The sequence below is a fragment of the Eucyclogobius newberryi genome, unplaced genomic scaffold (assembly GCF_026437365.1).
Source record: "Eucyclogobius newberryi isolate DKJ021-1_F unplaced genomic scaffold, fEucNew1.0.hap1 SCAF_120, whole genome shotgun sequence".
NCBI lineage: Eukaryota > Metazoa > Chordata > Actinopteri > Gobiiformes > Gobiidae > Eucyclogobius > Eucyclogobius newberryi.
The window spans coordinates 218984-245062 of record NW_027315747.1 but is presented as its reverse complement, the minus strand read 5'-3'; the positions used below and the strand labels follow the sequence as shown (position 1 = coordinate 245062).

Sequence of the window (26079 nt, the reverse complement as noted above, 5' to 3'; positions counted from 1 at the left end):
GTTTGAAAAATAAATTGTTAAAACTAGTGATATATCGGTTGGCCGATATTATCGGAAAATATGGGCACTGGGAGAAATACTGTATAATTGTTTGGAGTCAGGATTAAAATAAATCATCAAACATTATTTAGGCTCACCACTGGCTCATTAAGTCACTTCAATATTTCATTTCTGCCAAAAAGAATGTTCAAAAGGTTCCAAATTCACTGTTAAAGAAATAATAGAGGATTTTTGGCGCCAAATCTGAGTCTCATTTCCTGGTGGCGTGGACAGCCGAGTGGGAGGGCGTGGCACTGTCGGTGGAGGGCGTGGCACTGTCGGTGGAGGGCGTGGCACTGTCGGCGGAGGGCGTGGCACTGTCGGCGGATGAGACGTTTCTCAAAGTGTAAATGGCGGCAGACATCTTTGAGTTTGAACACAGACAACTGTGTCTTAATGGACCATGTTTACATGATGTTGCGTGAAAATTAAACTCATTGTTCTGTGGATGTTAAATCCAGCAGGTGGCGCTTCGTGGCATGTAACGTGCAGCTTCTGTGATATTTACGATACTGGGCTGTTGGACCACTTCATTCTCACCCATGTCTTTGTACTGTACAATTATTTACAAAAGTATGATATCCTCAAGTCTGGGTTTCCTCGGATGTGTAGAGTATGTGTCACGTGCAGAAGTTACTCTTGGCTGTGCCGGGGATTTTGGTTCCAGCGGATGAGACGCTACAATGCAACAGCTTTGTGTCCTTGAGTGGAGGAGGGAGCATTGTGCAAATTATACTGTAATTCTAATATTTGTGACAGGACAATGTAGATATAAACAGCAAGGGAGAAACATCTGAATGAAATGGTTGTAATACACACTTGTACAAACATCTTCAAGTATCACATGCTCATCTAAGTGATACCTTTCTTCAATAAAAACACTTATTTTAATGTGTGTGTGTGTTGCAGGGGGGGCGTGGCGACAGGACAGGACCGCACCGCTCTGATCCAGAGGGAACCCCGGAGCAGCTAAGGAGTCAGCCAAACGGTAACCCCCCCTCCCCCTCCTCCTCCTCTTCTACAAAACCACTTGGATTGGTAAAGCTTTTGTTGCATAGACCAATCCTTCCAATCCCTGATCTGGCTGTTGACAGTAGTTTATCGGAGCGCTGCATCGGTGCAGATCCCTGGAGGCTGAAATCCCCCGGCGCCCATTGACCTCATTATGAAAATAGTTCATCTGTGGAACCATCATTTTGCCTCTTCTCCCCCATCTCATCCATATCATGATCTGGTGTTCTACCTTGTCCGCTCACCGTTTGATTTAACAAGGAGATTACAGAGCTTAGTCTGGTCCTTCCACTGGTCAGGCTCTCCCCAGAACCATGATGTAATCCAGGATCATTTAGAAAGGTTTCATCAACAAACATCTTTGGATCACCTTAACGACGCTGTTGACATGTGCTGTTTGCATTACAGTTACAGTAAATTAGAGTTCAGGGCTTAGAATAAGTGGTATGGCATCACAAAATGCGACGCAATTTTTCTCAAATGCGATGCATTCGTCAGAAAAAAGTGTTTTTGATTCGCACCTTTTGCGATACAAAAATTTGTGTTCAATTGTCAAACCAAAGCGCCTAAAAAGCACTGATCACTCATCAATCGATCACCTCGTACCGCTCCGCCCCGCCCCGTACCGCCCCGTCCTGTACCGCTCCGCCCCGTACCGCTCCGCCCCGTACCGCTCCGCCCCGTACCGCTCCGCCCCGTACCGCTCCGCCCCGTACCGCTCCGCCCCCTACTGCCCCGTCCTGTACCGCTCCGTTCCGCCCTGTACCGCCCCGCCCCGTACCGCCCCGCCCCGTACCGCTCCGCCCCGTACCGCTCCGCCCCGTACCGCTCCGCCCCGTACCGCTCCGCCCCGTACCGCTCCGCCCCCTACTGCCCCGTCCTGTACCGCTCCGTTCTGTTCCGCCCCGTACCGCCCCGCCCTGTACCGCCCCGTACCGCTCCGCCCCGTACCGCTCCGCCCCGTACCGCTCCGCCCCCTACTGCCCCGTCCTGTATCGCTCCGTTCCGCCCCGTACCGCCCCGCCCTGTACCGCCCCGTACCGCCCCGCCCCGTACCGCCCCGTACCGCCCCGTACCGCCCCGCCCCATACCGTTCCGCCCCGTACCGCCCCGCCCCGTACCGCTCCGCCCCCTACCGCTCCGCCCCCTACTGCCCCGTCCTGTACCGCTCCGTTCCGCCCCGTACCGCCCCGCCCTGTACCGCCCCGTACCGACCCGCCCCGACCCGCCCCGCCCCGTACCGCACCGCCGCGCCCTGTACGTTCCTATGGAAGAGTCCCTTTAAGCTTCGATGAAGGATAAGAGGGAACAAAGAGACCGCCTGCTCACTGCGGTGGTGCTTGGTATGTGACCCGCCTCCAGGGTTCAACAGCTTGAACAAATGGGTTCGTCCCTTAAGGGTCACTAAGGTGACAAACGTGACCTACTTTGGAAGGTTAAAAAGGGTTAAAAACCACTGCTTCTTGGACCAGTACTTTTTAACTATCATTTTACTCTTCTATACTATAGCGTTATAGGATTATACTGCTACCTCATGTTGCTGCTGCTCTTCATGTGCTCCCTAAAGTTTCTCAGCAGCTGAACCCTCACCTGCTTTTCACTTGTGTTCAAAGCTCCTGATTGGCGCCGCTCTCAGTCCTTCATGTTTGTCTGAGCGCAGTGCCCTTGGGATGGGCTGCACCTCCTCCATCTTCTTCCTCTTCTCCTCCCCAACCTGCCTGTGTGTGGGTGTCTCTGGGCTTGTCATGTCCCTGAACTGCTGCTAATTAACATCCCCCCCACACACAACACTGTTTATTTACCCAGGCACCAACGAACCGTGGAGCAACAGGAAGAAAGGCCGTGTTGATTGTGAGAATCAAAGCGCCGTGAGACCACGTGATGGCTCTGACACGGGGGTAACGAGAGGCACAAAGTCAGAGGAACAAGTAAGAAGAGGAAGTTTCCCGCCTCCAACAGCATTTCATCTAAGACACTAAAATTAACAAGCTGGCATCTTCTTCCCTCCCTCCGTCCTTCTATCTTTCCTCCTTGTCTCGTTCTCGACTGAGGCCCATTAAAGTTCCCCTGTGAGTGGCGGCGTGATGAAGGGGAAGCATTTCACTGTCACTTCACCTCCACAAACATCACAATGTTTGTACGAGACGAGGAGGCCCATCTGTACTTACAGACACATGGGGAAAAGGCCGTCATTGGACGCTGAATCATGACATGACATAGATTCATCTGTTAACGTGTTGAAACTTTTTGACTTTGACCATATTTTTCAAGGTTGAATTTGATGAAGTGATTCACCTTAATCCAACATGTTTAGTTTGGCTTCAGAATGGACTTGTTCCATCTTACCTAGACGTGAAAGTGGGACTGGAAAACATTGAATGGTGTTCTTCTCTCTCCATGGAAGGATTGAGCTCACATTTGAACCATCGTCAGTCATTTCAGGGACTGATAAACTCACCCACTAATAACTGGGTTAGAGTTTTAATTTCTTTACTTCAGACAATGGATAATGTTACTTAAATAAGTGCAGTCTTTGTACTTTGGTCATTATGACCCATTAAAATGGGGATTGAATGCTTGCTGGTGGTGCAGTGGTGTAGTGCAAACAGTACATATGCTCCAGGTGCAGCCGGCTCATGACTTGATTCCTTACGACTATTTACTGCATGTCCTCCTCTATCATGGCTCCACCACTACTTTCCTGTCCGTAAAGCACAGACACAATAATACATGGATTTCACTCCTGTGAATGTGTGCAACCCTGATTTCTGCCACAGGTTCAGCCATTGGCTAAAGATGTTCAGGTCAGTGTGCAGTTTGAATTCAGTGAAAAGAGTTCCAAATCAACAGGACAGTCCCAGAACACGTGAGAGTTCTATGACATGGGGTTATGAAAGAAAGCAACACATATTTCCAGTAAACTTCCCTCCAGACATGTGACTTCAAGCTCCTCCTCTGGGATGGACACACCCACTCTGGGATGGACACACCCACTCTTCATCCGTCAAAACAAGATGAGCTTCTCTTTCCCATTTGTATTTGATATTTAGTAGAGTATTTGTCCAGAATATACATTCATTGATAGAATTAAGATGTCATTGTTCTTGATAGTTCTGATAAAAAGCCTTGATTAAAAAAAAAGCTCATGGCTGTGTTTAATTTCTTGGTTATAATAACTTATTTGTAAAAACCTATAAAAGTCCTGTTTCTCCAAGTCAAAGGATTCTTTTAACTTTTCAAATCTTTTCATAAGATTATTTTTTACATCTGGTGAAAAAACCTTTAGACCTTTTGTCCTCCAGACCTTGAGTCTCAGCTCAGTTCTATTTGTACAAAACCTTTGGTCATAAAACTTTACCAGTTTAAGATTTTTAACATCTGTGTTTAGTTTGTTCTGATCAGCTCCTTCCATGTTGTAAGAACAGATTTGACCCAGGGATTCTTCACTTCCTCCTCATGACTCAAGCGTCTGTCATCTGCATTAAGAACTGTACAGGAACCCCCGGCACCACATGACTCTCAGTATAAGACCTGTACAGGAACCTCAGGCACCACATGACTCTCAGTATAAGACCTGTACAGGAACCTCAGGCACCACATGACTCTCAGTATAAGACCTGTACAGGAACCCCCGGCACCACATGACTCTCAGTATAAGACCTGTACAGGAACCTCAGGCACCACATGACTCTCAGTATGAGACCTGTACAGGAACCTCAGGCACCACATGACTCTCAGTATAAGACCTGTACAGGAACCTCAGGCACCACATGACTCTCAGTATGAGACCTGTACAGGAACCTCAGGCACCACATGACTCTCAGTATAAGACCTGTACAGGAACCTCAGGCACCACATGACTCTCAGTATAAGACCTGTACAGGAACCTCAGGCACCACATGACTCTCAGTATAAGACCTGTACAGGAACCCCCGGCACCACATGACTCTCAGTATAAGACCTGTACAGGAACCCCCGGCACCACATGACTCTCAGTATAAGACCTGTACAGGAACCTCAGGCACCACATGACTCTCAGTATAAGACCTGTACAGGAACCTCAGGCACCACATGACTCTCAGTATAAGACCTGTACAGGAACCTCAGGCACCACATGACTCTCAGTATAAGACCTGTACAGGAACCTCAGGCACCACATGACTCTCAGTATAAGACCTGTACAGGAACCTCAGGCACCACATGACTCTCAGTATAAGACCTGTACAGGAACCCCTGGCACCACATGACTCTCAGTATAAGACCTGTACAGGAACCCCCGGCACCACATGACTCTCAGTATAAGACCTGTACAGGAACCCCCGGCACCACATGACTCTCAGTATAAGACCTGTACAGGAACCCCTGGCACCACATGACTCTCAGTATAAGACCTGTACAGGAACCCCCGGCACCACATGACTCTCAGTATAAGACCTGTACAGGAACCTCAGGCACCACATGACTCTCAGTATAAGACCTGTACAGGAACCCCCGGCACCACATGACTCTCAGTATAAGACCTGTACAGGAACCCCCGGCACCACATGACTCTCAGTATAAGACCTGTACAGGAACCCCCGGCACCACATGACTCTCAGTATAAGACCTGTACAGGAACCTCAGGCACCACATGACTCTCAGTATAAGACCTGTACAGGAACCTCAGGCACCACATGACTCTCAGTATAAGACCTGTACAGGAACCCCCGGCACCACATGACTCTCAGTATAAGACCTGTACAGGAACCCCCGGCACCACATGACTCTCAGTATAAGACCTGTACAGGAACCCCCGGCACCACATGACTCTCAGTATAAGACCTGTACAGGAACCTCAGGCACCACATGACTCTCAGTATAAGACCTGTACAGGAACCCCTGGCACCACATGACTCTCAGTATAAGACCTGTACAGGAACCCCCGGCACCACATGACTCTCAGTATAAGACCTGTACAGGAACCCCCGGCACCACATGACTCTCAGTATAAGACCTGTACAAGAACCCCCGGCACCACATGACTCTCAGTATAAGACCTGTACAGGAACCTCAGGCACCACATGACTCTCAGTATAAGACCTGTACAGGAACCCCCGGCACCACATGACTCTCAGTATAAGACCTGTACAGGAACCCCCGGCACCACATGACTCTCAGTATAAGACCTGTACAGGAACCCCCGGCACCACATGACTCTCAGTATAAGACCTGTACAGGAACCCCCGGCACCACATGACTCTCAGTATAAGACCTGTACAGGAACCCCCGGCACCACATGACTCTCAGTATAAGACCTGTACAGGAACCCCCGGCACCACATGACTCTCAGTATAAGACCTGTACAGGAACCTCAGGCACCACATGACTCTCAGTATAAGACCTGTACAGGAACCTCAGGCACCACATGACTCTCAGTATAAGACCTGTACAGGAACCCCTGGCACCACATGACTCTCAGTATAAGACCTGTACAGGAACCCCCGGCACCACATGACTCTCAGTATAAGACCTGTACAGGAACCCCCGGCACCACATGACTCTCAGTATAAGACCTGTACAGGAACCCCCGGCACCACATGACTCTCAGTATAAGACCTGTACAAGAACCCCCGGCACCACATGACTCTCAGTATAAGACCTGTACAGGAACCTCAGGCACCACATGACTCTCAGTATAAGACCTGTACAGGAACCCCCGGCACCACATGACTCTCAGTATAAGACCTGTACAGGAACCCCCGGCACCACATGACTCTCAGTATAAGACCTGTACAGGAACCCCCGGCACCACATGACTCTCAGTATAAGACCTGTACAGGAACCCCCGGCACCACATGACTCTCAGTATAAGACCTGTACAGGAACCCCCGGCACCACATGACTCTCAGTATAAGACCTGTACAGGAACCCCCGGCACCACATGACTCTCAGTATAAGACCTGTACAGGAACCTCAGGCACCACATGACTCTCAGTATAAGACCTGTACAGGAACCCCCGGCACCACATGACTCTCAGTATAAGACCTGTACAGGAACCCCCGGCACCACATTACTCTCAGTATAAGACCTGTACAGGAACCCCCGGCACCACATTACTCTCAGTATAAGACCTGTACAGGAACCTCAGGCACCACATGACTCTCAGTATAAGACCTGTACAGGAACCCCCGGCACCACATGACTCTCAGTATAAGACCTGTACAGGAACCTCAGGCACCACATGACTCTCAGTATAAGACCTGTACAGGAACCTCAGGCACCACATGACTCTCAGTATAAGACCTGTACAGGAACCCCCGGCACCACATGACTCTCAGTATAAGACCTGTACAGGAACCTCAGGCACCACATGACTCTCAGTATAAGACCTGTACAGGAACCCCCGGCACCACATGACTCTCAGTATAAGACCTGTACAGGAACCCCCGGCACCACATGACTCTCAGTATAAGACCATTGAGCTTCAGATTCTGGGTCAGACCAGCAACGCTCTGGTTTGAAATAAAGCCATTTTTCAGACAAGGTAAACCCCGCCTCTTTTTTCTTTTGTTAATTGTTTTTGATTTTTAAATCGGATTCATTACTTGCTATATAAATCTTGAGATTGTTTATTCCATCATCAAACAGCCGGTTGGGAATGGAAATCAGAAGAGTCTGGAACAGATAGAGGCATTTGGGCAAAAAATCGAATTGTATAGTTTCAATCCTTTGATTTAGACTGAAGTTTTCCTCTAAGATTGTTGATAGGTCTTTATGGAGGACCACACCCAAATATTTAAGGGATTATGTTTGCCATTTAACTGGGTAAGTCTTTCCTAAGGACAGAGGGGGGCGCCAGAGAGAGACAATTGCAGTTGTCAATTTGTATTCAGACTCACAAGGAAATGCCTCAGTTTAATGTTCCCTCCATCATTGCTGTTATGTTATGTTCTGTTCCTTTACATTAAACGGGAGCATATAGTATGTAGATGAAAATGATAATGCAGCAAAGCACGTTTTGAGGGGCGGGGTCTTCTCGGCCAAAAATAAAACAAAGGCAGAAAAAAGTAACTAAAGCTGTTGGAGGCTAAACATGCTGAAAACATGATCCACTGGAGCAAATACATTATGATTGTAAACAATAATATTTCCTTTGACTAGTACAAACCTGTCATCTTTCTCTTTGTGTTCAAACTCTGTTCAAAGGCTGCTGTGCTGGAGATCCATATGGCCACGCCCTCTTATGTTTGACCCTGTATGATCAGAGTCATTTCAAGTCTCTTGTCGTTACTGTAATATACATTTTCTCGTTTGTCATTTTGTCAATATCTTTTATTGCTTGATTGGACCCAACATGTCGTTAACATGAACAGTTTTCAGACGTCTGAATAACCCCGATTGTATTCACCATGTTGAACTCATCTTGTAAATCTGCTTTTGTGACACAGCTCTCAGCTCCAACACGACACAAACACAAGAACACAACAACCCAACACAACAACAACCCCAACAACAACCCCAACAACCCCACGTGGCGGCGCCATGTAGCGGCCAAACGAGTGGATAAAAGAGCAGGGTTTTATCTTCCCCCAAACGGACATGAGAAGCTCTGGATTAGTCTGTAATTGAATGTATTTAGACGCGGCCCCTAACACAAGCTCTCTAGTTCATAAAGAACATGAAGGGGATATTTGGCTCAGGTCGGATTCTTTGGGCCAATCCAAACTCCAGAAAGAGGAAGGTGTCTCATTATGTCATTACAGTGATCCCTCGCTATATCGCGGTTCACTTTTCACGCTCTCGCTGCTTCATGGATTTGCATCATGCATTGTGTTCTGCATTCTGATTGGCTAAACAGTCTCTCCGCGTCTTCTCTACCTGTGTCAATAACGTTATGGATTCATATGAACACGTACGTAAAACCGCTTGCCAAATTTAAGTTTGTGAGGCCGGTGAGAGCGGCGTGTGAGCGTCAATGTTTTATGGAGTATTTCATTGAATAATAACTGTAAAAAAATATAGGTTTCTACTTCACGGATTTCTCCTATCGCGGGTTCTTTTTGGAATGTGACCCCCGCGATAAACGAGGGTTCACTGTAAACCAAACCATCCCAAGTCTCCATTTCTCAGGTGCGATTGTTGTTTCATAAATGTCTGCTTTGGGTCACAGACAGAACAAACATCTGCTTGATTGTGGAGATATGAATGAAATGATGCATGGAACACGAGTCTGCTGCTCACACCAGGGTCTCAGGGAGAAGCAAAGTCAGGTGGAAGTTGTATAAATACCATGTCTGGCACAAAGGGCGGCCTATGCAGTACTTAGTGTGCAATACTTTACTTTACAACAAATCATTTTAAACCTGTTGTAATTCTCACGTATCACTTACACTTTTTATCTGCATCAATTGTAGACATGTCATATACATTAGCAATACATTGTTAATTTTGCACAGCTCCTAAATATATTGTAAAAAGAGAAAGAGAAGGTAATCCTGTTTTGGGTTTAACATGAGGCAACGGCGCACAGGGGGGCGTGGCTTGTTAAACTAAATGATCAAATCAAATAAAACAGGGCAATGATCAGAAAACTGCATCACCAACTTCAAGATTATCAACAATAAAACCATGAGATTAAACTAAGCGTGTGTCCAGGCTCTAGGGCGAGTGTCCAGGCTCCAGAGCGAGTGTCCAGGCTCTAGAGCGAGTGTCCAGGCTCCAGAGCGAGTGTCCAGGCTCTAGGGCGAGTGTCCAGGCTCCAGAGCGAGTGTCCAGGCTCTAGAGCGAGTGTCCAGGCTCTAGAGCGAGTGTCCAGGCTCTGGAGCGTGTGTCCAGGCTCCAGAGCGAGTGTCCAGGCTCCAGAGCGAGTGTCCAGGCTCCAGAGCGAGTGTCCAGGCTCTGGAGCGTGTGTCCAGGCTCTAGAGCGAGTGTCCAGGCTCTAGAGCGAGTGTCCAGGCTCCAGAGCGAGTGTCCAGGCTCTAGGGCGAGTGTCCAGGCTCCAGAGCGAGTGTCCAGGCTCTAGAGCGAGTGTCCAGGCTCCAGAGCGAGTGTCCAGGCTCTAGAGCGAGTGTCCAGGCTCCAGAGCGAGTGTCCAGGCTCTAGAGCGAGTGTCCAGGCTCTAGAGCGAGTGTCCAGGCTCTGGAGCGTGTGTCCAGGCTCCAGAGCGAGTGTCCAGGCTCCAGAGCGAGTGTCCAGGCTCTGGAGCGTGTGTCCAGGCTCCAGAGCGAGTGTCCAGGCTCCAGAGCGAGTGTCCAGGCTCTAGAGCGAGTGTCCAGGCTCTAGAGCGAGTGTCCAGGCTCTAGAGCGAGTGTCCAGGCTCTAGAGCGAGTGTCCAGGCTCTAGAGCGAGTGTCCAGGCTCTAGAGCGAGTGTCCAGGCTCCAGAGCGAGTGTCCAGGCTCCAGAGCGAGTGTCCAGGCTCCAGAGCGAGTGTCCAGGCTCCAGAGCGAGTGTCCAGGCTCCAGAGCGAGTGTCCAGGCTCCGGAGCGAGTGTCCAGGCTCTGGAGCGAGTGTCCAGGCTCTAGAGCGAGTGTCCAGGCTCTAGAGCGAGTGTCCAGGCTCCAGAGCGAGTGTCCAGGCTCCAGAGCGAGTGTCCAGGCACTGTGCGTCCCCACGCCGTCTGGGCCTTTGTGGCTTCGGGCGCTCTGGCTCTCGGGCCCCGGCTCTCGGGCCCCGGCTCGCTGCTAGCGCTGTGTGTGGAGCTCACATGCTGCTGCAGAGCTCACGTGGAATGTCAGGTTATGAACTCAAAACTTACCCTCACGGCCTCGTGATCAACGCATCGGGCCCTCCTGATGTAGACTTATGGAGACTCTCTCCATCCGGCCCTAAACGTGATCATCCAGTGGACAGAGCGGTGGACAGAGCGGTGGACAGAGCGGTGGACAGAGCGGTGGACAGAGCGGTGGACAGAGCGGTGGACAGAGCGGTGGACAGAGCGGTAAATGCTGACCTCTCTCTTCTGGACACATAACGTTCTGTAGTTACATCCAGGTGGTGACTGTTTGGCTTTAATGGAGTCGACAAAATGTAAAAATGGAGCCATTGAGTCGTTCAGGCTCGTCTCCTTCTCTGTGCAGCCGGCCCCTCCCCCACTCTAAGCCCTCATGCTTTCCTCCAGCACCACGCTTTAGTGGTGTTTGACCTATTCCCCAGGTCCAAATGTCAGCACCGGGAAAGGTCAGGTAAAGGTTTGGAGCAGAGGCTGGTGGAGGGGAGGGGCTTATCACAGCTGTACGAGGTGTGGAGAGCAGCGCTGGAACCTGGACGCTCGTGCACTCGGCCCCCGGCCCTCAGCCATGGCATCTGCGCAGCTATTCATGTGCCCATTTAGCACCCGCTCACCAAGGTCAACAGACCGCTCTTTCTTCTGGAAGAGCCTTCATGTCAAGTCTAGATGGTTGGAATTGTCCTTGATGAAAAAGTGTGTTCTCTACATTTGACTTGTCCTTCGACCTGCTGCTGGAGCATCCTGTCAGGAGCACCTGTCAGGAGCAGAGGAGCACCTGTCAGGAGCAGAGGAGAACATGTCAGGAGCAGAGGAGAACCTGTCAGGAGCAGAGGAGAACCTGTCAGGAGCAGAGGAGAACATGTCAGGAGCAGAGGAGAACATGTCAGGAGCAGAGGAGAACATGTCAGGAGCAGAGGAGAACATGTCAGGAGCAGAGGAGAACATGTCAGGAGCAGAGGAGAACCTGTCAGGAGCAGAGGAGAACCTGTCAGGAGCAGAGGAGAACATGTCAGGAGCAGAGGAGAACCTGATCCTGTCAGGAGCAGAGGAGAACCTGTCAGGAGCAGAGGAGAACCTGTCAGGAGCAGAGGAGAACATGTCAGGAGCAGAGGAGAACCTGATCCTGTCAGGAGCACCTGTCAGGGGCAGAGGAGCACCTGTCAGGAGCAGAGGAGAACCTGTCAGGAGCAGAGGAGAACCTGTCAGGAGCGGAGGAGAACCTGTCAGGAGCAGAGGAGAACATGTCAGGAGCAGAGGAGAACATGTCAGGAGCAGAGGAGAACCTGATCCTGTCAGGAGCACCTGTCAGGGGCAGAGGAGCACCTGTCAGGAGCAGAGGAGAACCTGTCAGGAGCAGAGGAGAACCTGTCAGGAGCGGAGGAGAACCTGTCAGGAGCAGAGGAGAACATGTCAGGAGCAGAGGAGAACATGTCAGGAGCAGAGGAGAACCTGATCCTGTCAGGAGCACCTGTCAGGGGCAGAGGAGCACCTGTCAGGAGCAGAGGAGAACCTGTCAGGAGCAGAGGAGAACCTGTCAGGAGCAGAGGAGAACATGTCAGGAGCAGAGGAGAACATGTCAGGAGCAGAGGAGAACCTGATCCTGTCAGGAGCACCTGTCAGGGGCAGAGGAGCACCTGTCAGGAGCAGAGGAGAACCTGTCAGGAGCAGAGGAGAACATGTCAGGAGCAGAGGAGAACCTGTCAGGAGCAGAGGAGAACATGTCAGGAGCAGAGGAGAACCTGTCAGGAGCAGAGGAGAACCTGTCAGGAGCGGAGGAGAACCTGTCAGGAGCAGAGGAGAACATGTCAGGAGCAGAGGAGAACATGTCAGGAGCAGAGGAGAACCTGATCCTGTCAGGAGCACCTGTCAGGGGCAGAGGAGCACCTGTCAGGAGCAGAGGAGAACCTGTCAGGAGCAGAGGAGAACCTGTCAGGAGCAGAGGAGAACATGTCAGGAGCAGAGGAGAACATGTCAGGAGCAGAGGAGAACCTGATCCTGTCAGGAGCACCTGTCAGGGGCAGAGGAGCACCTGTCAGGAGCAGAGGAGAACCTGTCAGGAGCAGAGGAGAACCTGTCAGGAGCAGAGGAGAACCTGTCAGGAGCAGAGGAGAACCTGATCCTGTCAGGAGCACCTGTCAGGGGCAGAGGAGCACCTGTCAGGAGCAGAGGAGAACCTGTCAGGAGCAGAGGAGAACCTGTCAGGAGCAGAGGAGAACCTGATCCTGTCAGGAGCAGAGGAGAACCTGTCAGGAGCAGAGGAGAACCTGTCAGGAGCGGAGGAGAACCTGTCAGGAGCGGAGGAGAACCTGTCAGGAGCGGAGGAGAACCTGTCAGGAGCAGAGGAGAACCTGTCAGGAGCAGAGGAGAACCTGATCCTGTCAGGAGCAGAGGAGAACCTGATCCTGTCAGGAGCAGAGGAGAACCTGTCAGGAGCAGAGGAGAACCTGTCAGGAGCAGAGGAGAACATGTCAGGAGCAGAGGAGAACATGTCAGGAGCAGAGGAGAACATGTCAGGAGCAGAGGAGAACCTGTCAGGAGCAGAGGAGAACCTGTCAGGAGCAGAGGAGAACCTGTCAGGAGCGGAGGAGAACCTGTCAGGAGCAGAGGAGAACCTGTCAGGAGCAGAGGAGAACATGTCAGGAGCAGAGGAGAACCTGTCAGGAGCAGAGGAGAACCTGATCCTGTCAGGAGCAGAGGAGAACATGTCAGGAGCAGAGGAGAACCTGTCAGGAGCGGAGGAGAACCTGTCAGGAGCAGAGGAGAACCTGTCAGGAGCAGAGGAGAACCTGTCAGGAGCGGAGGAGAACCTGTCAGGAGCGAAGGAGAACCTGTCAGGAGCAGAGGAGAACCTGTCAGGAGCAGAGGAGAACCTGTCAGGAGCAGAGGAGAACCTGTCAGGAGCAGAGGAGAACCTGATCCTGTCAGGAGCAGAGGAGAACCTGTCAGGAGCAGAGGAGAACCTGATCCTGTCAGGAGCAGAGGAGAACCTGTCAGGAGCAGAGGAGAACCTGATCCTGTCAGGAGCGGAGGAGAACCTGTCAGGAGCAGAGGAGAACCTGTCAGGAGCAGAGGAGAACCTGTCAGGAGCAGAGGAGAACCTGTCAGGAGCAGAGGAGAACCTGTCAGGAGCAGAGGAGAACATGTCAGGAGCAGAGGAGAACCTGTCAGGAGCAGAGGAGAACCTGATCCTGTCAGGAGCAGAGGAGAACCTGTCAGGAGCGGAGGAGAACCTGTCAGGAGTGGAGGAGAACCTGTCAGGAGCAGAGGAGAACCTGTCAGGAGCAGAGGAGAACATGTCAGGAGCAGAGGAGAACCTGTCAGGAGCAGAGGAGAACCTGATCCTGTCAGGAGCAGAGGAGAACCTGTCAGGAGCAGAGGAGAACCTGTCAGGAGCGGAGGAGAACCTGTCAGGAGCAGAGGAGAACCTGATCCTGTCAGGAGCAGAGGAGAACCTGTCAGGAGCAGAGGAGAACCTGATCCTGTCAGGAGCAGAGGAGAACCTGTCAGGAGCAGAGGAGAACCTGATCCTGTCAGGAGCAGAGGAGAACCTGTCAGGAGCAGAGGAGAACCTGTCAGGAGCGGAGGAGAACCTGTCAGGAGCGGAGGAGAACCTGTCAGGAGCAGAGGAGAACCTTATCCTGTCAGGAGCAGAGGAGAACCTGTCAGGAGCAGAGGAGAACCTGATCCTGTCAGGAGCAGAGGAGAACCTGTCAGGAGCAGAGGAGAACCTGTCAGGAGCGGAGGAGAACCTGTCAGGAGCGGAGGAGAACCTGTCAGGAGCAGAGGAGAACCTGTCAGGAGCAGAGGAGAACCTGTCAGGAGCAGAGGAGAACATGTCAGGAGCAGAGGAGAACCTGTCAGGAGCAGAGGAGAACATGTCAGGAGCAGAGGAGAACCTGTCAGGAGCAGAGGAGAACCTGTCAGGAGCGGAGGAGAACCTGTCAGGAGCGGAGGAGAACCTGTCAGGAGCAGAGGAGAACCTTATGGGAGATGAGAGTGGAGTGTAGCGCTGTAGAGTTAGCATCGTGCTATCGATCCTGGACATCCACAGCACGCAGCGGCGCAGAGCGGGCCCTAATTAGAATGGATTTGTGCCATGCATTGATTGACTCAGGTGACAGTGGATGACTTAATGTGAACATCTTGGTTTTTTTGGTGGTCACTCTGCTGCTTCACATCATGCTAAAAGAGAGAGCCTTAAGTGATTGTTGTGTCACCCATTTTACTTTTCCATGATTTTTTAATTTTCTTTTAATTCTTCAAAATGTTCAGTCTGTAAAAATCATAGAACATGCCCAGAGCACAACTTCAAAACAAAAAGAACACAAGCAGCACAAGACATGAGAAGGTGCACTGTAAATGGTCTGTTATGGACACTTGTTCATACTTAATGCACACCGGACTATAAAGCGCATTAAGCGAAACAAAACCGACAGATAAGTCCGAGTCAGTTGAGCTTTATTAAACGCGTTCAGCTCATTCAGATCAACATTGTTCAAACATTAATGAGCGTTTTCACAACAACTCTCAGCCTTGTTTCAATTATAACACAATACACTCACTTTTTCACCTCATTCCTCCCTCATTCTTCATCTTCAGTGTGTGAGTTTAACATTTGGGCTGGAGGCCGTACATCCCACATCCCCGGATCCATCTCCTCATTATCAGAGTGTCGCCATAGTAACCTTCTGATGAATCCGCCCTTCGTGAAAGCTCCGACCACATGCTGACTGATACTTTAGCTCAGAGTTTAAAGTCCACGTCGTAAGCGTGTCTCCTGCGATAGTATAATAGATCCATTGTGTCTTGGCAGGAGCCATCTTGGCCCAAGATTCTTGAGGTCTTTTAAGGTGTCCGCGTTGTGCCTGACGGATAATGTAATTTAAATTTTGACAGAGCGCCACAAGTGCCGTGTGTAGCGGTGGACTAGTGTTCTGCAAGTCACGCTGGCTGCATGTCACGCTGCATGTCACGCTGCACGTCACGCTGCACGTCACGCTGCACGTCACGCTGCAAGTCACGCTGCACGTCACGCTGCATGTCACGCTGCATGTGATGCTGCATGTCACGCTGCACGTCACGCTGCAAGTCACGCTGCACGTCACGCTGCATGTCACGCTGCATGTGATGCTGCATGTCACGCTGCAGGTCACGCTGCACGTCACGCTGCACGTCACGCTGCACGTCACGCTGCACGTCACGCTGCACGTCACGCTGCATGTCACGCTGCATGTCACGCTGCATGTGATGCTGCATGTCACGCTGCAGGTCACGCTGCACGTCACGCTGCACGTCACGCTGCACGTCACGCTGCACGTCACGCTGCACGTCACGCTGCACGTCACGCTGCAAGTCACGCTGCACGTCACGCTGCACGTCACGCTGCACGTCACGCTGCACGTCACGCTGCACGTCACGCTGCACGTCACGCTGCACGTCACGCTGCACGTCACGCTGCAAGTCACGCTGCACGTCACGCTGCAAGTCACGCTGCACGTCACGCTGCATGTCACGCTGCATGTCACGCTGCACGTCACGCTGCAAGTCACGCTGCACGTCACGCTGCACGTCACGCTGCATGTCACGCTGCATGTGATGCTGCATGTCACGCTGCAGGTCACGCTGCACGTCACGCTGCACGTCACGCTGCATGTCACGCTGCACGTCACGCTGCAGGTCACGCTGCACGTCACGCTGCACGTCACGCTGCACGTCACGCTGCATGTCACGCTGCATGTGATGCTGCATGTCACGCTGCACGTCACGCTGCATGTCACGCTGCACGTCACGCTGCACGTCACGCTGCACGTCACGCTGCACGTCACGCTGCACGTCACGCTGCACGTCACGCTGCACGTCACGCTGCACGTCACGCTGCACGTCACGCTGCACGTCACGCTGCAAGTCACGCTGCACGTCACGCTGCACGTCACGCTGCACGTCACGCTGCACGTCACGCTGCACGTCACGCTGCACGTCACGCTGCACGTCACGCTGCACGTCACGCTGCACGTCACGCTGCACGTCACGCTGCAGGTCACGCTGCACGTCACGCTGCAGGTCACGCTGCACGTCACGCTGCACGACACGCTGCAGGTCACGCTGCAAGTCACGCTGCACGTCACGCTGCACGTCACGCTGCACGTCACGCTGCATGTGACGCTGCACGTCACGCTGCATGTCACGCTGCATGTGACGCTGCACGTCACGCTGGCTGCATGTCATGCTGCACGTCACGCTGGCTGCATGTCATGCTGCACGTCACGCTGCATGTCACGCTGCATGTGACGCTGCACGTCACGCTGGCTGCATGTCACGCTGCACGTCACGCTGCACGTCACGCTGCACGTCACGCTGCACGTCACGCTGCACGTCACGCTGCATGTCACGCTGCACGTCACGCTGCACGTCACGCTGCAAGTCACGCTGCATGTCACGCTGCACGTCACGCTGCACGTCACGCTGCACGTCACGCTGCACGTCACGCTGCAAGTCACGCTGCACGTCACGCTGCACGTCACGCTGCACGTCACGCTGCAAGTCACGCTGCACGTCACGCTGCAGGTCACGCTGCACGTCACGCTGCAGGTCACGCTGCAAGTCACGCTGCATGTCACGCTGCATGTCACGCTGCACGTCACGCTGCACGTCACGCTGCACGTCACGCTGCAGGTCACGCTGCACGTCACGCTGCAGGTCACGCTGCAAGTCACGCTGCATGTCACGCTGCATGTCACGCTGCAAGTCACGCTGCAAGTCACGCTGCACGTCACGCTGCATGTCACGCTGCACGTCACGCTGGCTGCATGTCACGCTGCACGTCACGCTGCACGTCACGCTGCACGTCACGCTGCACGTCACGCTGCACGTCACGCTGCACGTCACGCTGCACGTCACGCTGCACGTCACGCTGCACGTCACGCTGCACGTCACGCTGCACGTCACGCTGCACGTCACGCTGCACGTCACGCTGCACGTCACGCTGCACGACACGCTGGCTGCATGTCACGCTGCACGTCACGCTGCACGTCACGCTGCACGTCACGCTGCACGTCACGCTGCACGACACGCTGCAGGTCACGCTGCATGTCACGCTGGCTGCATGTCACGCTGCACGTCACGCTGCACGTCACGCTGCTTGTCACGCTGCATGTCACGCTGCAAGTCACGCTGCAGGTCACGCTGCATGTCACGCTGCATGTCATGCTGAAGGTCTCAGTCACATGGGAGGAGCTCAGAGTAGAGCTGCTGCTCCTCCACATGCAGAGGTGGCTCGGGGGTTTGTCTCAGGCGTGTGACAGAGACAGAGTTCAGACAGTGGTGCAAAGGGACGATTGGGGCTTATGCTTTAAGTGTAATTATAATGACTCAAGTACAAGTGCTAACACCCAAAAATATGCTCAACTATTGTCAGTATTTGTCACCAGATACTTTTTCACCGCTGGAGCTTAGGCTATGACACATTTAAACTCCAGGCTCCGTTCTGGCCCCTGTGCCAAGACGGTCCCCGCTCTGGTTTGCCTCGTCATCCCGCGTTCAGTCTCATGAAAAAAGCACTGCTCACTCATCCAGAACCCTGGCCAGCTCCATCGGGAAACTATAATCTTGGAGTGAGGTTTTAAACAAGTCTTTATTATCTCAATCTACCATACTCTTTCCATCCATCAACCTCCAGCCACAGGTATGTTCTCCAAACAAAGCTGGGATTCTTGAGCTTTAAAGTGATACTGTGCAGACATATCAGACGCCACAGTAACGGCGCCTCGTACACGCATTTCTAGTTTCAGGTTCGATTTTAAGTTTGACCTGACTTTTCAATAGGTGTTTGATTCGGGCTTGGTTCTGTTCTCCAATCAGGATCAAGTGCAACAATCTGGATCCGTCAGATAAAAAGACAAACATTTGCGGCGCCTGATTTCTCAAATGGAAAAATGGTATATTGGTTTTCAAAGGGTGGAGAAGAAAAGGAGGGAGTATTATAGAACAGCTGCAAGTGTTTAACTGGTGAGATTATTTATACAGTACTTCAGCCGTGGATGTTTTCATAAAACTTGTGATATCCATCGTGGTTCTAGCTGATCTAGTCCATCCCAAACAGCGCTCAGGTAATGTGTGGCGTCCTCGGGTCTTTGCCTTCTCTTTTCATGACACACTTTTGGCCTCAAAACTCCTGTCATGGACACAATCAGCAGATGTCTTTGAGCACATTCCTGGAGGCAGGCTGGATGACACGAACTGTACTAAGTATGCACTGTATTAAGGACTGGGCTGAAATTATACTCTCTTTGAAAATGGATAAATTAGAATCAGAATTAAAAAAAAAACTAATTTTGGCCTAATTATGACAGACTTTGCCAGACTAAACATATCTGATGATGTGGATGTTTTATGTAAACTGTATTTTCCCTCCCTGACAATTCCGCTTTGCATTTTCATTCTAAAAATGACTTGATGAGTGAATAATGTAGAGTCCACCTGACACAGTATGTGCATGTTATGCTCTTGACTATTAGCCCATTTGTTATTTTGATAACATTTGGTTTATCTTCTGTATTATCTATTTGTTAATAAAACATGTATTTTAAAAAATAAATTTGGTTGATCAATTAAACATAATAACATTTTTAATTTGGGCGTGTTTTGGTAGTTTTGGGTATTTTTGGTGATTTCCGCTGCCCATTGGGCTGGAAATATTGAGATCCATCTCGCTCAGTGCTTGTCTAGTATTTGGGAAGTCATGCACTCAGTGCTACAGTGTGTTGGGTTTTACGAGGTCTCTGTGGGGACAAAGTTCCACACTTTGATCTCAGAATGTTACCAGACACCACCACTCTGGAGTTGAAGGTTCTAGTGCAGCCGTTTTACAGCGACTGGCAAACAAGATCCTTCACAATACAAAATGTCACAAGCGAGACGTTCTGGTATGGCGTCAGCGTAGATGCACATTTGCTTTGCTGCTGCCCAAATTTATCTTAAATTACATTTTTCACCCACAAAATCCCAAGAAACATGGAGCAAAAGGTGAGCTAACGCGGGGGACACAAGTCTGGTAACGCTACAAGAACCAAGCAAAGCTGACAGTCCCAGATTCTGGTAAAAAACAGCCTACCTCACAAGCTAACAAGGCTAACATGGCTAACAGAAGCGACACAGCTATTGACAGGCCAATCCGCGCCTGTAAACAAAGCTCCATCCCCGAAGTGAGGTCTCTAAGCACGGAGTTGTCCGAAGGTGGAGGGGAGATGACTTTACACCTCCATTATGATGGCATGAAATTAAAAGTGAAATGCAGGTTCACATGGCTGCGCAGAGCAGAATGGAAAGCAGTGCTTTGTGAAGCCCAATTTGACAAAATCGAATCTGACATAAAGGAGCTAAAAGAGACGTGTGGATGGAGCACGCATGGATGAAGCTGAGCAGTGTATTTCAGACAAAACGAATGAACTGCAGACTATGAGGGCCAAGATGGAGGCAAAGAAAATAAGATCTTGGATTTGGAGTCCAGATCATGTAGATACAGTCTCAGACTTGTGGGGTCTCAGAGGAAGAGGAGGGAGAAGATACTGAAAGTTTTCTGAAGATCATCCCAGAGCTCCTTATAGGCTCAGGAGTTGAGTTCCTCACCATCAAGATCGAAAGAGCACATCACCTGGGCAAACTAGGACCAGCATCTGATGAACCCTGAGGTTTGATAATGAGGTTTCTTAACGATCTTATGTTTCATATTATTGTTCTCCGACTCCAGCGTCGTCACTCTGGCCCTTACGGTCTGCAGATCGTCCATATTATCTGAGACACGCTGCTTGATTTCATCCATGCGTGCTCTGCTCGCTCTTCCTGCTTTAAACTCAGCGGCTACTGCACTGGGAGTGAGAAGAGAAAAGAAAAGGCAATGAACAGATGGCAAGTGGAAGTAAATATTAAATATTGTTTGATAGAATGTGTTTATCAGAGGACAGTGCTCAAGCTGCCATACTTCCCCCAGCACAGTTACTCCTAGGGCCTAACTAGTCTGACCATAAGTCATTTCAAAGAGGAACGTTTTAAGCCTGGACTTAAATGAAGAGACTGTGTCAGCATATTTAACATGGGTCGGGAGCTGATTCCATAACACAGGAGCTCTACCTCCTACTGTGTTTTTAGAGACTCTTGGCACCACCAGAAGACCAGAATTTAGAGAGTGAAGAGCTCTGTTTGGATGATATGGTTCTATAGCATCTTTGAGGTGGGAGGGGCCATGTCATTTATGGCTTTGTAAGTCAGGAGGAGGAGTTTAAATTTGATTCTAGACTCGACGGGGAGCCAGTGAAGAGACTCCAGCACCGGCGTAATGTGCTCTCTTCTTTTAGTTCCTGTTAGTAATCTTGCTGCTGCATTTTGAATGAAATGAAAAAGGAGCTGCGCTAGCATTAGCATTGTTAGCTTGTGGGGATGTTAAAGTCCTTCAGTTTTAATTGTTCAGATCCTGATGCATCACTTCCCTTGCCTTTTCTGGGTTTCGTCATCTCTTACAGCGACACGCTCCTTATTTGTGTAGGTGAAAAGGAGATTATAAAAGCAAATATTAGCAGAAGGGCGAAGTAGTGCGACTAATCAGTCCGCGCCATAACCGGATGTCCCCTCTTTTCCCTTCTCATTCTAATAATCCTGAGAGATGTTTTAGTCTTAGTACAGAAAGTTAAATGTGACAGAAACAATCTGAAAAGTCAGAGTGCTGCTGTTATCGATCACTAATTATACTCGTGAATTCATCTGCTGTATTTGACATCATTAACAAGTTGAAATTTCTGCTGTGTTTGAGCTGCACCAGCGTTTACCCTAACCATTCGCATTTGCCTGTACTGCCTATACCAGAAGGCAGGGTCTGCAGAGAACAGTCCCTCTGCCCTCTCCCTGACGCCTCTTTTCTGTCTCTTACAGGTGGTGTCCAGTGAGTCCCAGAATGAAGAGCTTTCAGTTCCGGAACATCGCGCCCAAGGCCCCAGCCGTGGTTCCCTCTGCCTCTCCTGCACTTTTGTCCTGTCAGCCCCCCTCTGCGCTCCCTGAGGCCAGCACCGCCTCCAGCCCCAAGTCCATCATCGTTCCCACCCAGAACTATGCACTCATGCAGATTGCGGGCCAGGACGGCACCTTCTCCCTGGTGGCACTGCCCCCTTCTGTGTCCTCCCAAACTCCCCAGCAACAAACCCCAAAGAGCCTCAAGCTCCCCATCCCCAGGTACCAGGCGGCCCGGAGCAAAGGCACACCAGACAAGGCCAAGACACCGCTGACTGCCAAGGCGAAAGCCATGCCTAAAGTTATGGGCCCTCAAACAAAACTACTGCCCAAAGTGCCCTTAGAGGAACCTTCAGATCAGCTCCTTTCTAGAGATCAGGCCTCCTCTGACCTCTCTGTGTCCGCTTTGCTGCCTGAGAATGCAGTCCTTTTCCCTGGTTCTCAACTGGAACCAAAAGCAGACTCCTCCCTATGTGCTCCAACCCCCGGCCTTGTCCAGAACGTCCAGTATCCCACACCTGCCATCAGAAGATCGTCCGGTAAGACTCCAGAGGAAAGTACTGCAGCTGTGCAGTCAGCAGTACAGCCGTCGGGCAGCATCACTGTACTTTCCCCCGCCATCTTCAGCAAGGCCGTGCAGATCATCCCATCTCCACCCAAAGGCAAACTGCCAATCCTCCCGTACTCCAAAATCAAGAACAGCCTCATCCCAGGGGCCAAATTCCAAGCCTCCATTACAATGGAGAAAAACAAGTTTGCAGGTCAGCCACTACTTGGAGAGTTGGACTCAACTTCGAAGACTCACAAATCCGAAACAATGCAACAGCTTCAAGTCAAAACTGCTCTTGTCCCCGTTTTAGGAATTGTCCAGAAATCCCCAGGTAGAAAGAGAGGTCGCAAAAGGAAGACACTGGAAGACATCCTGGCATTTGAGGCCCGGAAAAAAAGATCCCTGTCTTTCTTCTGCAGGCGAGTCCCAGACAAGGCCCCCACCGTGGCCCCAAACAAAACGAAAGAGGTGGACATTTCCAAGAAGTACCGCAGCATTCGGCCCAAGCCCTTACTGCTGATGGAGACAGTTCCTCAGCTGGTCAGCGTGCCTGGCCTCACTGCAAAGGGCAAGGAGAAAGAGCTCACACCAGGTCAGCAGACGGGCAGCACAAAGCCCTTGAGCAGTTCTTCAACTCCAACCCCGGTCGCTCTCCACCTAAGGGGGGTGCCGCATTTTCGGCTACACCGCTGTCCCACCTGCAACCGCTCGTTCCAGTTCAAGCACCACCTGCAGAGCCACATGAATAGCCACACCAACAGCCGGCCCTACGCCTGCCCCATGTGCCGGAAAGCCTACGCGCACTCGGGCAGCCTCAGCACGCACATGAAACTGCACCACACCGAGGTGAGGCCCCGCAGAGCCCTGACCTGCGAGTTCTGTCAGAAGACCTTCGGCTACGTGGGTGTGTACTTTAGCCATCTGCGCGAGGTGCACAAGGTGGTGCTCACTGTGGAGCCCTCCATCAGTCAGCATGAAGACCAGCCACACGCAGACAGGTATGACCTGGAACTTGTATGATTTTCAAAATAATACAGATTATAATATACTGTATTTTGCGCACAAAAAGGCGCACCGGATTATGAAGCGCATTAAGCTCAACAATACAGACGGATAAGTCAATCAGTTGAGCTTTTTTGTGATATAAGACCACACACACACACACATACGCACACACACATACATAATATACCCTGTGTGTCTGTCTGTCTGTCTGTGTGTGTGATATAAGATCCGCTTCATTTTCATTCCTCTTTTTAAAAAAACCTGCTCCTCATTTGACTAAACATTTTGTTTTCTGATGCTCAGGACGATGGCTGAACACGGTGACGAGGCCCGCGAGGATCCGGTGGAGCTGCAGATTAAATGTGGGCGGTGCCAGGCCATCACGCCCACCTTCGCCGACATGAAGATGCACCTGCGCTACGTGCACGGAGAGGAGCTGCCCGTGCCCCAGGACCAGGCTCCCCGCTTGGGTCGTGAGGCAGAAGACGAGCTGGTCAAGCATGCGGCGCACTACTGGAGACAGCTCAACCACAAGCGCAACCTGGTCAAGTGCGGCAGCTGCGACGAGGAGTTCTTCTCTTTCTCCAAGCTCAAGAGGCACGTCATGTCACACCACCTGAGCCGGGACGGGCAGGACCACGAGGGGTTGTGTCCGAACAGCGAGCCGGGCCTGGGAATCCTCTCTGCGCCGTCAGGTCTGAACTGTGTGCTGTGCAGGCAGGTGTTGCACAGCAGGGACAGCCTCGTGGAGCACTGGAGCAGCCGGCACCACTGTGAGCAGCCCGGCCTCCTCTGGGACGCCCTCTGCTCCTATTCGGGACAGGAGGAGCTGGATGTGGACATGCCTCACCCCAGCCCACACCAGCCGTCTCCTGGCCCCCTTCTTCCCCGCTCCTTCCCCACAGAGGACCTCTCCTGACCTGGGCGCAGAGCCTCCAGTGGAGCCTCTCCTTTCTTCTCACTTTTACCAGCAGTGTTTGCCACAGATCCTTTGGCAGTTGAAGTGGAAGCCAAATCATATTGCCTCCAAATTCTGCCCCTAAACATTTACCACTCCCACTGACCATGATCGGACACAGATGGCATTAAATCTAGTTTTCGTGGCCGTGTGGTGGGGAAACACTGCATCTACAGCACAGGGATGTGGAGCATTGGAATGCACTGTTTACTTTGGAGTATGTCTGATGTGGCGCTTGAAGCTGGATCATTTTTCTCTGCTAATTTAAAATCTGTTACTTTCTGAACCAGGCAAAAGCTGCCCACTCTCACATCACTGTGGTTTCTTTTACTAGATTAAACGAGAGCTGGGCCTTAAAAGTCGACATTTGGTTAGTTCAAGGTATTAATTATGATCCATGTCAGATGGAATCTATCAATGTCAAGGTTTATTTCCACAGCACACGTACAGCTTTAAAGCCGACTGTACAGCAGCGTGCAATAATACATATACAAACAATGACAACACACCGAAACATTAGTATTAGTAGAAAACATTAGTATTAGTGGAGTATGTCCCTAACGTTCTGGTCTTTCTTTTCACATTGTCACATTTTATGAATTCAAGTCACGTCTGGAAAAAACACAGCTATTGTCATTTACATAGAAAATATTAAAATTTTAATCAAACAATGAACAATGCAATTATATTAATTTTAGCAATATTTCCCAGTCCTTTATTGCACTTTCAATTGACATTGTTTAAATTAAGAGATTAGAGATTGGAGTTTTGGACCAGACTTTATATTCCAGAACCAGCTCAAATGTATTTTTCATGCACATTGTAACGTGGAAACTTTCTACACTTTGAATTGGATTATGGATCGTGACAAATGCTACAGTTTATTAAGAATCAGAGTTATATATAAAGTCATTTACAAATTGTCTATTTTTATGATTGCAGCAACAATTTGGAAAAACATGATGTAATCTGGGCCCACAGGGGTGTGGCCATCAGGACAGGGGTGTGGCCATCAGGACAGGGGTGTGGCCATCAGGACAGGGGTGTGGCCATCAGGACAGGGGTGTGGCCATCAGGACAGGGGTGTGGCCATCAGGACAGGGGTGTGGCCATCAGGACAGGGGTGTGGCCATCAGGACAGGACTCATGACCAGACTAAGCTACACCTGAAGCCTCCACAGGCCAGAGCCTGAGCCACTGCCCTTGTGGCAGAGCGCCCTCTTGTGGACTTGTTGAATGGTTTGTGTGCGTGTTTTGTTCTATGCTGTGTATGTGTGTGTCTGTGTGGGATTGTGTAGGTGTGTGTGCGCGTCTGTGTGTTTGTGTGTGTGGCCTGGCTACACATAGTTTGAAGCAACATTGTCCTATGCACATACATATCATAAGTTATAAAAGATGTTATAAAAAGCAGGCGTGGGCCTGTTTGGTGTCTTCTGGAGCAGTCTCTTGGTTGTGTTGAATCTGTGTGTGTGTGTGTATGGGGGGGGGGGGGGGGTTGTTCCAGTAAATATGCTATTTTATATTTGATATCCCTTCTACAGCCCAGAGGTCATTGGAATCTCCTGCTCGCTGCTTGTCCTTGTGAAGCTGGCACATTTTTAACATTTGCCAACATTCTAATATGAGATGCTTGTTTTCTGGTTTATGGCTGTTTGTTTGTTTGTTTGTTTGTTGTCTTTGATATGAAGAAAAAAAATCCCAGGGTTAAGTGAATGTACCTGAATGTTAAAAAAAAATACCAAAAGTATACACAAACATGCTATATCGAGTAAATCTATAGATAGTTGTATAGAGCTATTGAAAATACATACAT

The 26079-nt window shown here is 50.7% G+C and overlaps 1 protein-coding gene across 1 annotated transcript; it reads left to right on the top strand.

Annotated features, from left to right (window-relative positions):
- Nucleotides 1–933: 933 nt before the first annotated feature.
- znf438 (zinc finger protein 438) lies at nucleotides 934–25726 on the top strand. Its single transcript, XM_072441998.1, has 3 exons — nucleotides 934–1027; nucleotides 21679–23301; nucleotides 23612–25726. The coding sequence occupies exons 2-3, from the start codon at nucleotides 21701–21703 to the stop codon at nucleotides 24225–24227; spliced, it is 2217 nt and encodes a 738-aa protein (XP_072298099.1). The 5' UTR covers nucleotides 934–1027; nucleotides 21679–21700; the 3' UTR covers nucleotides 24228–25726.
- Nucleotides 25727–26079: the final 353 nt, after the last annotated feature.

Coding starts and splice junctions, on each gene's coding strand:
- znf438 (XM_072441998.1), top strand. CDS start 21,701: ATGAAGAGCTTTCAGTTCCGGAACATCGCGCCCAAGGCCCCAGCCGTG. Junction 23,302..23,611: donor GACCAGCCACACGCAGACAG/GTATGACCTGGA, acceptor TCTGATGCTCAG/GACGATGGCTGAACACGGTG.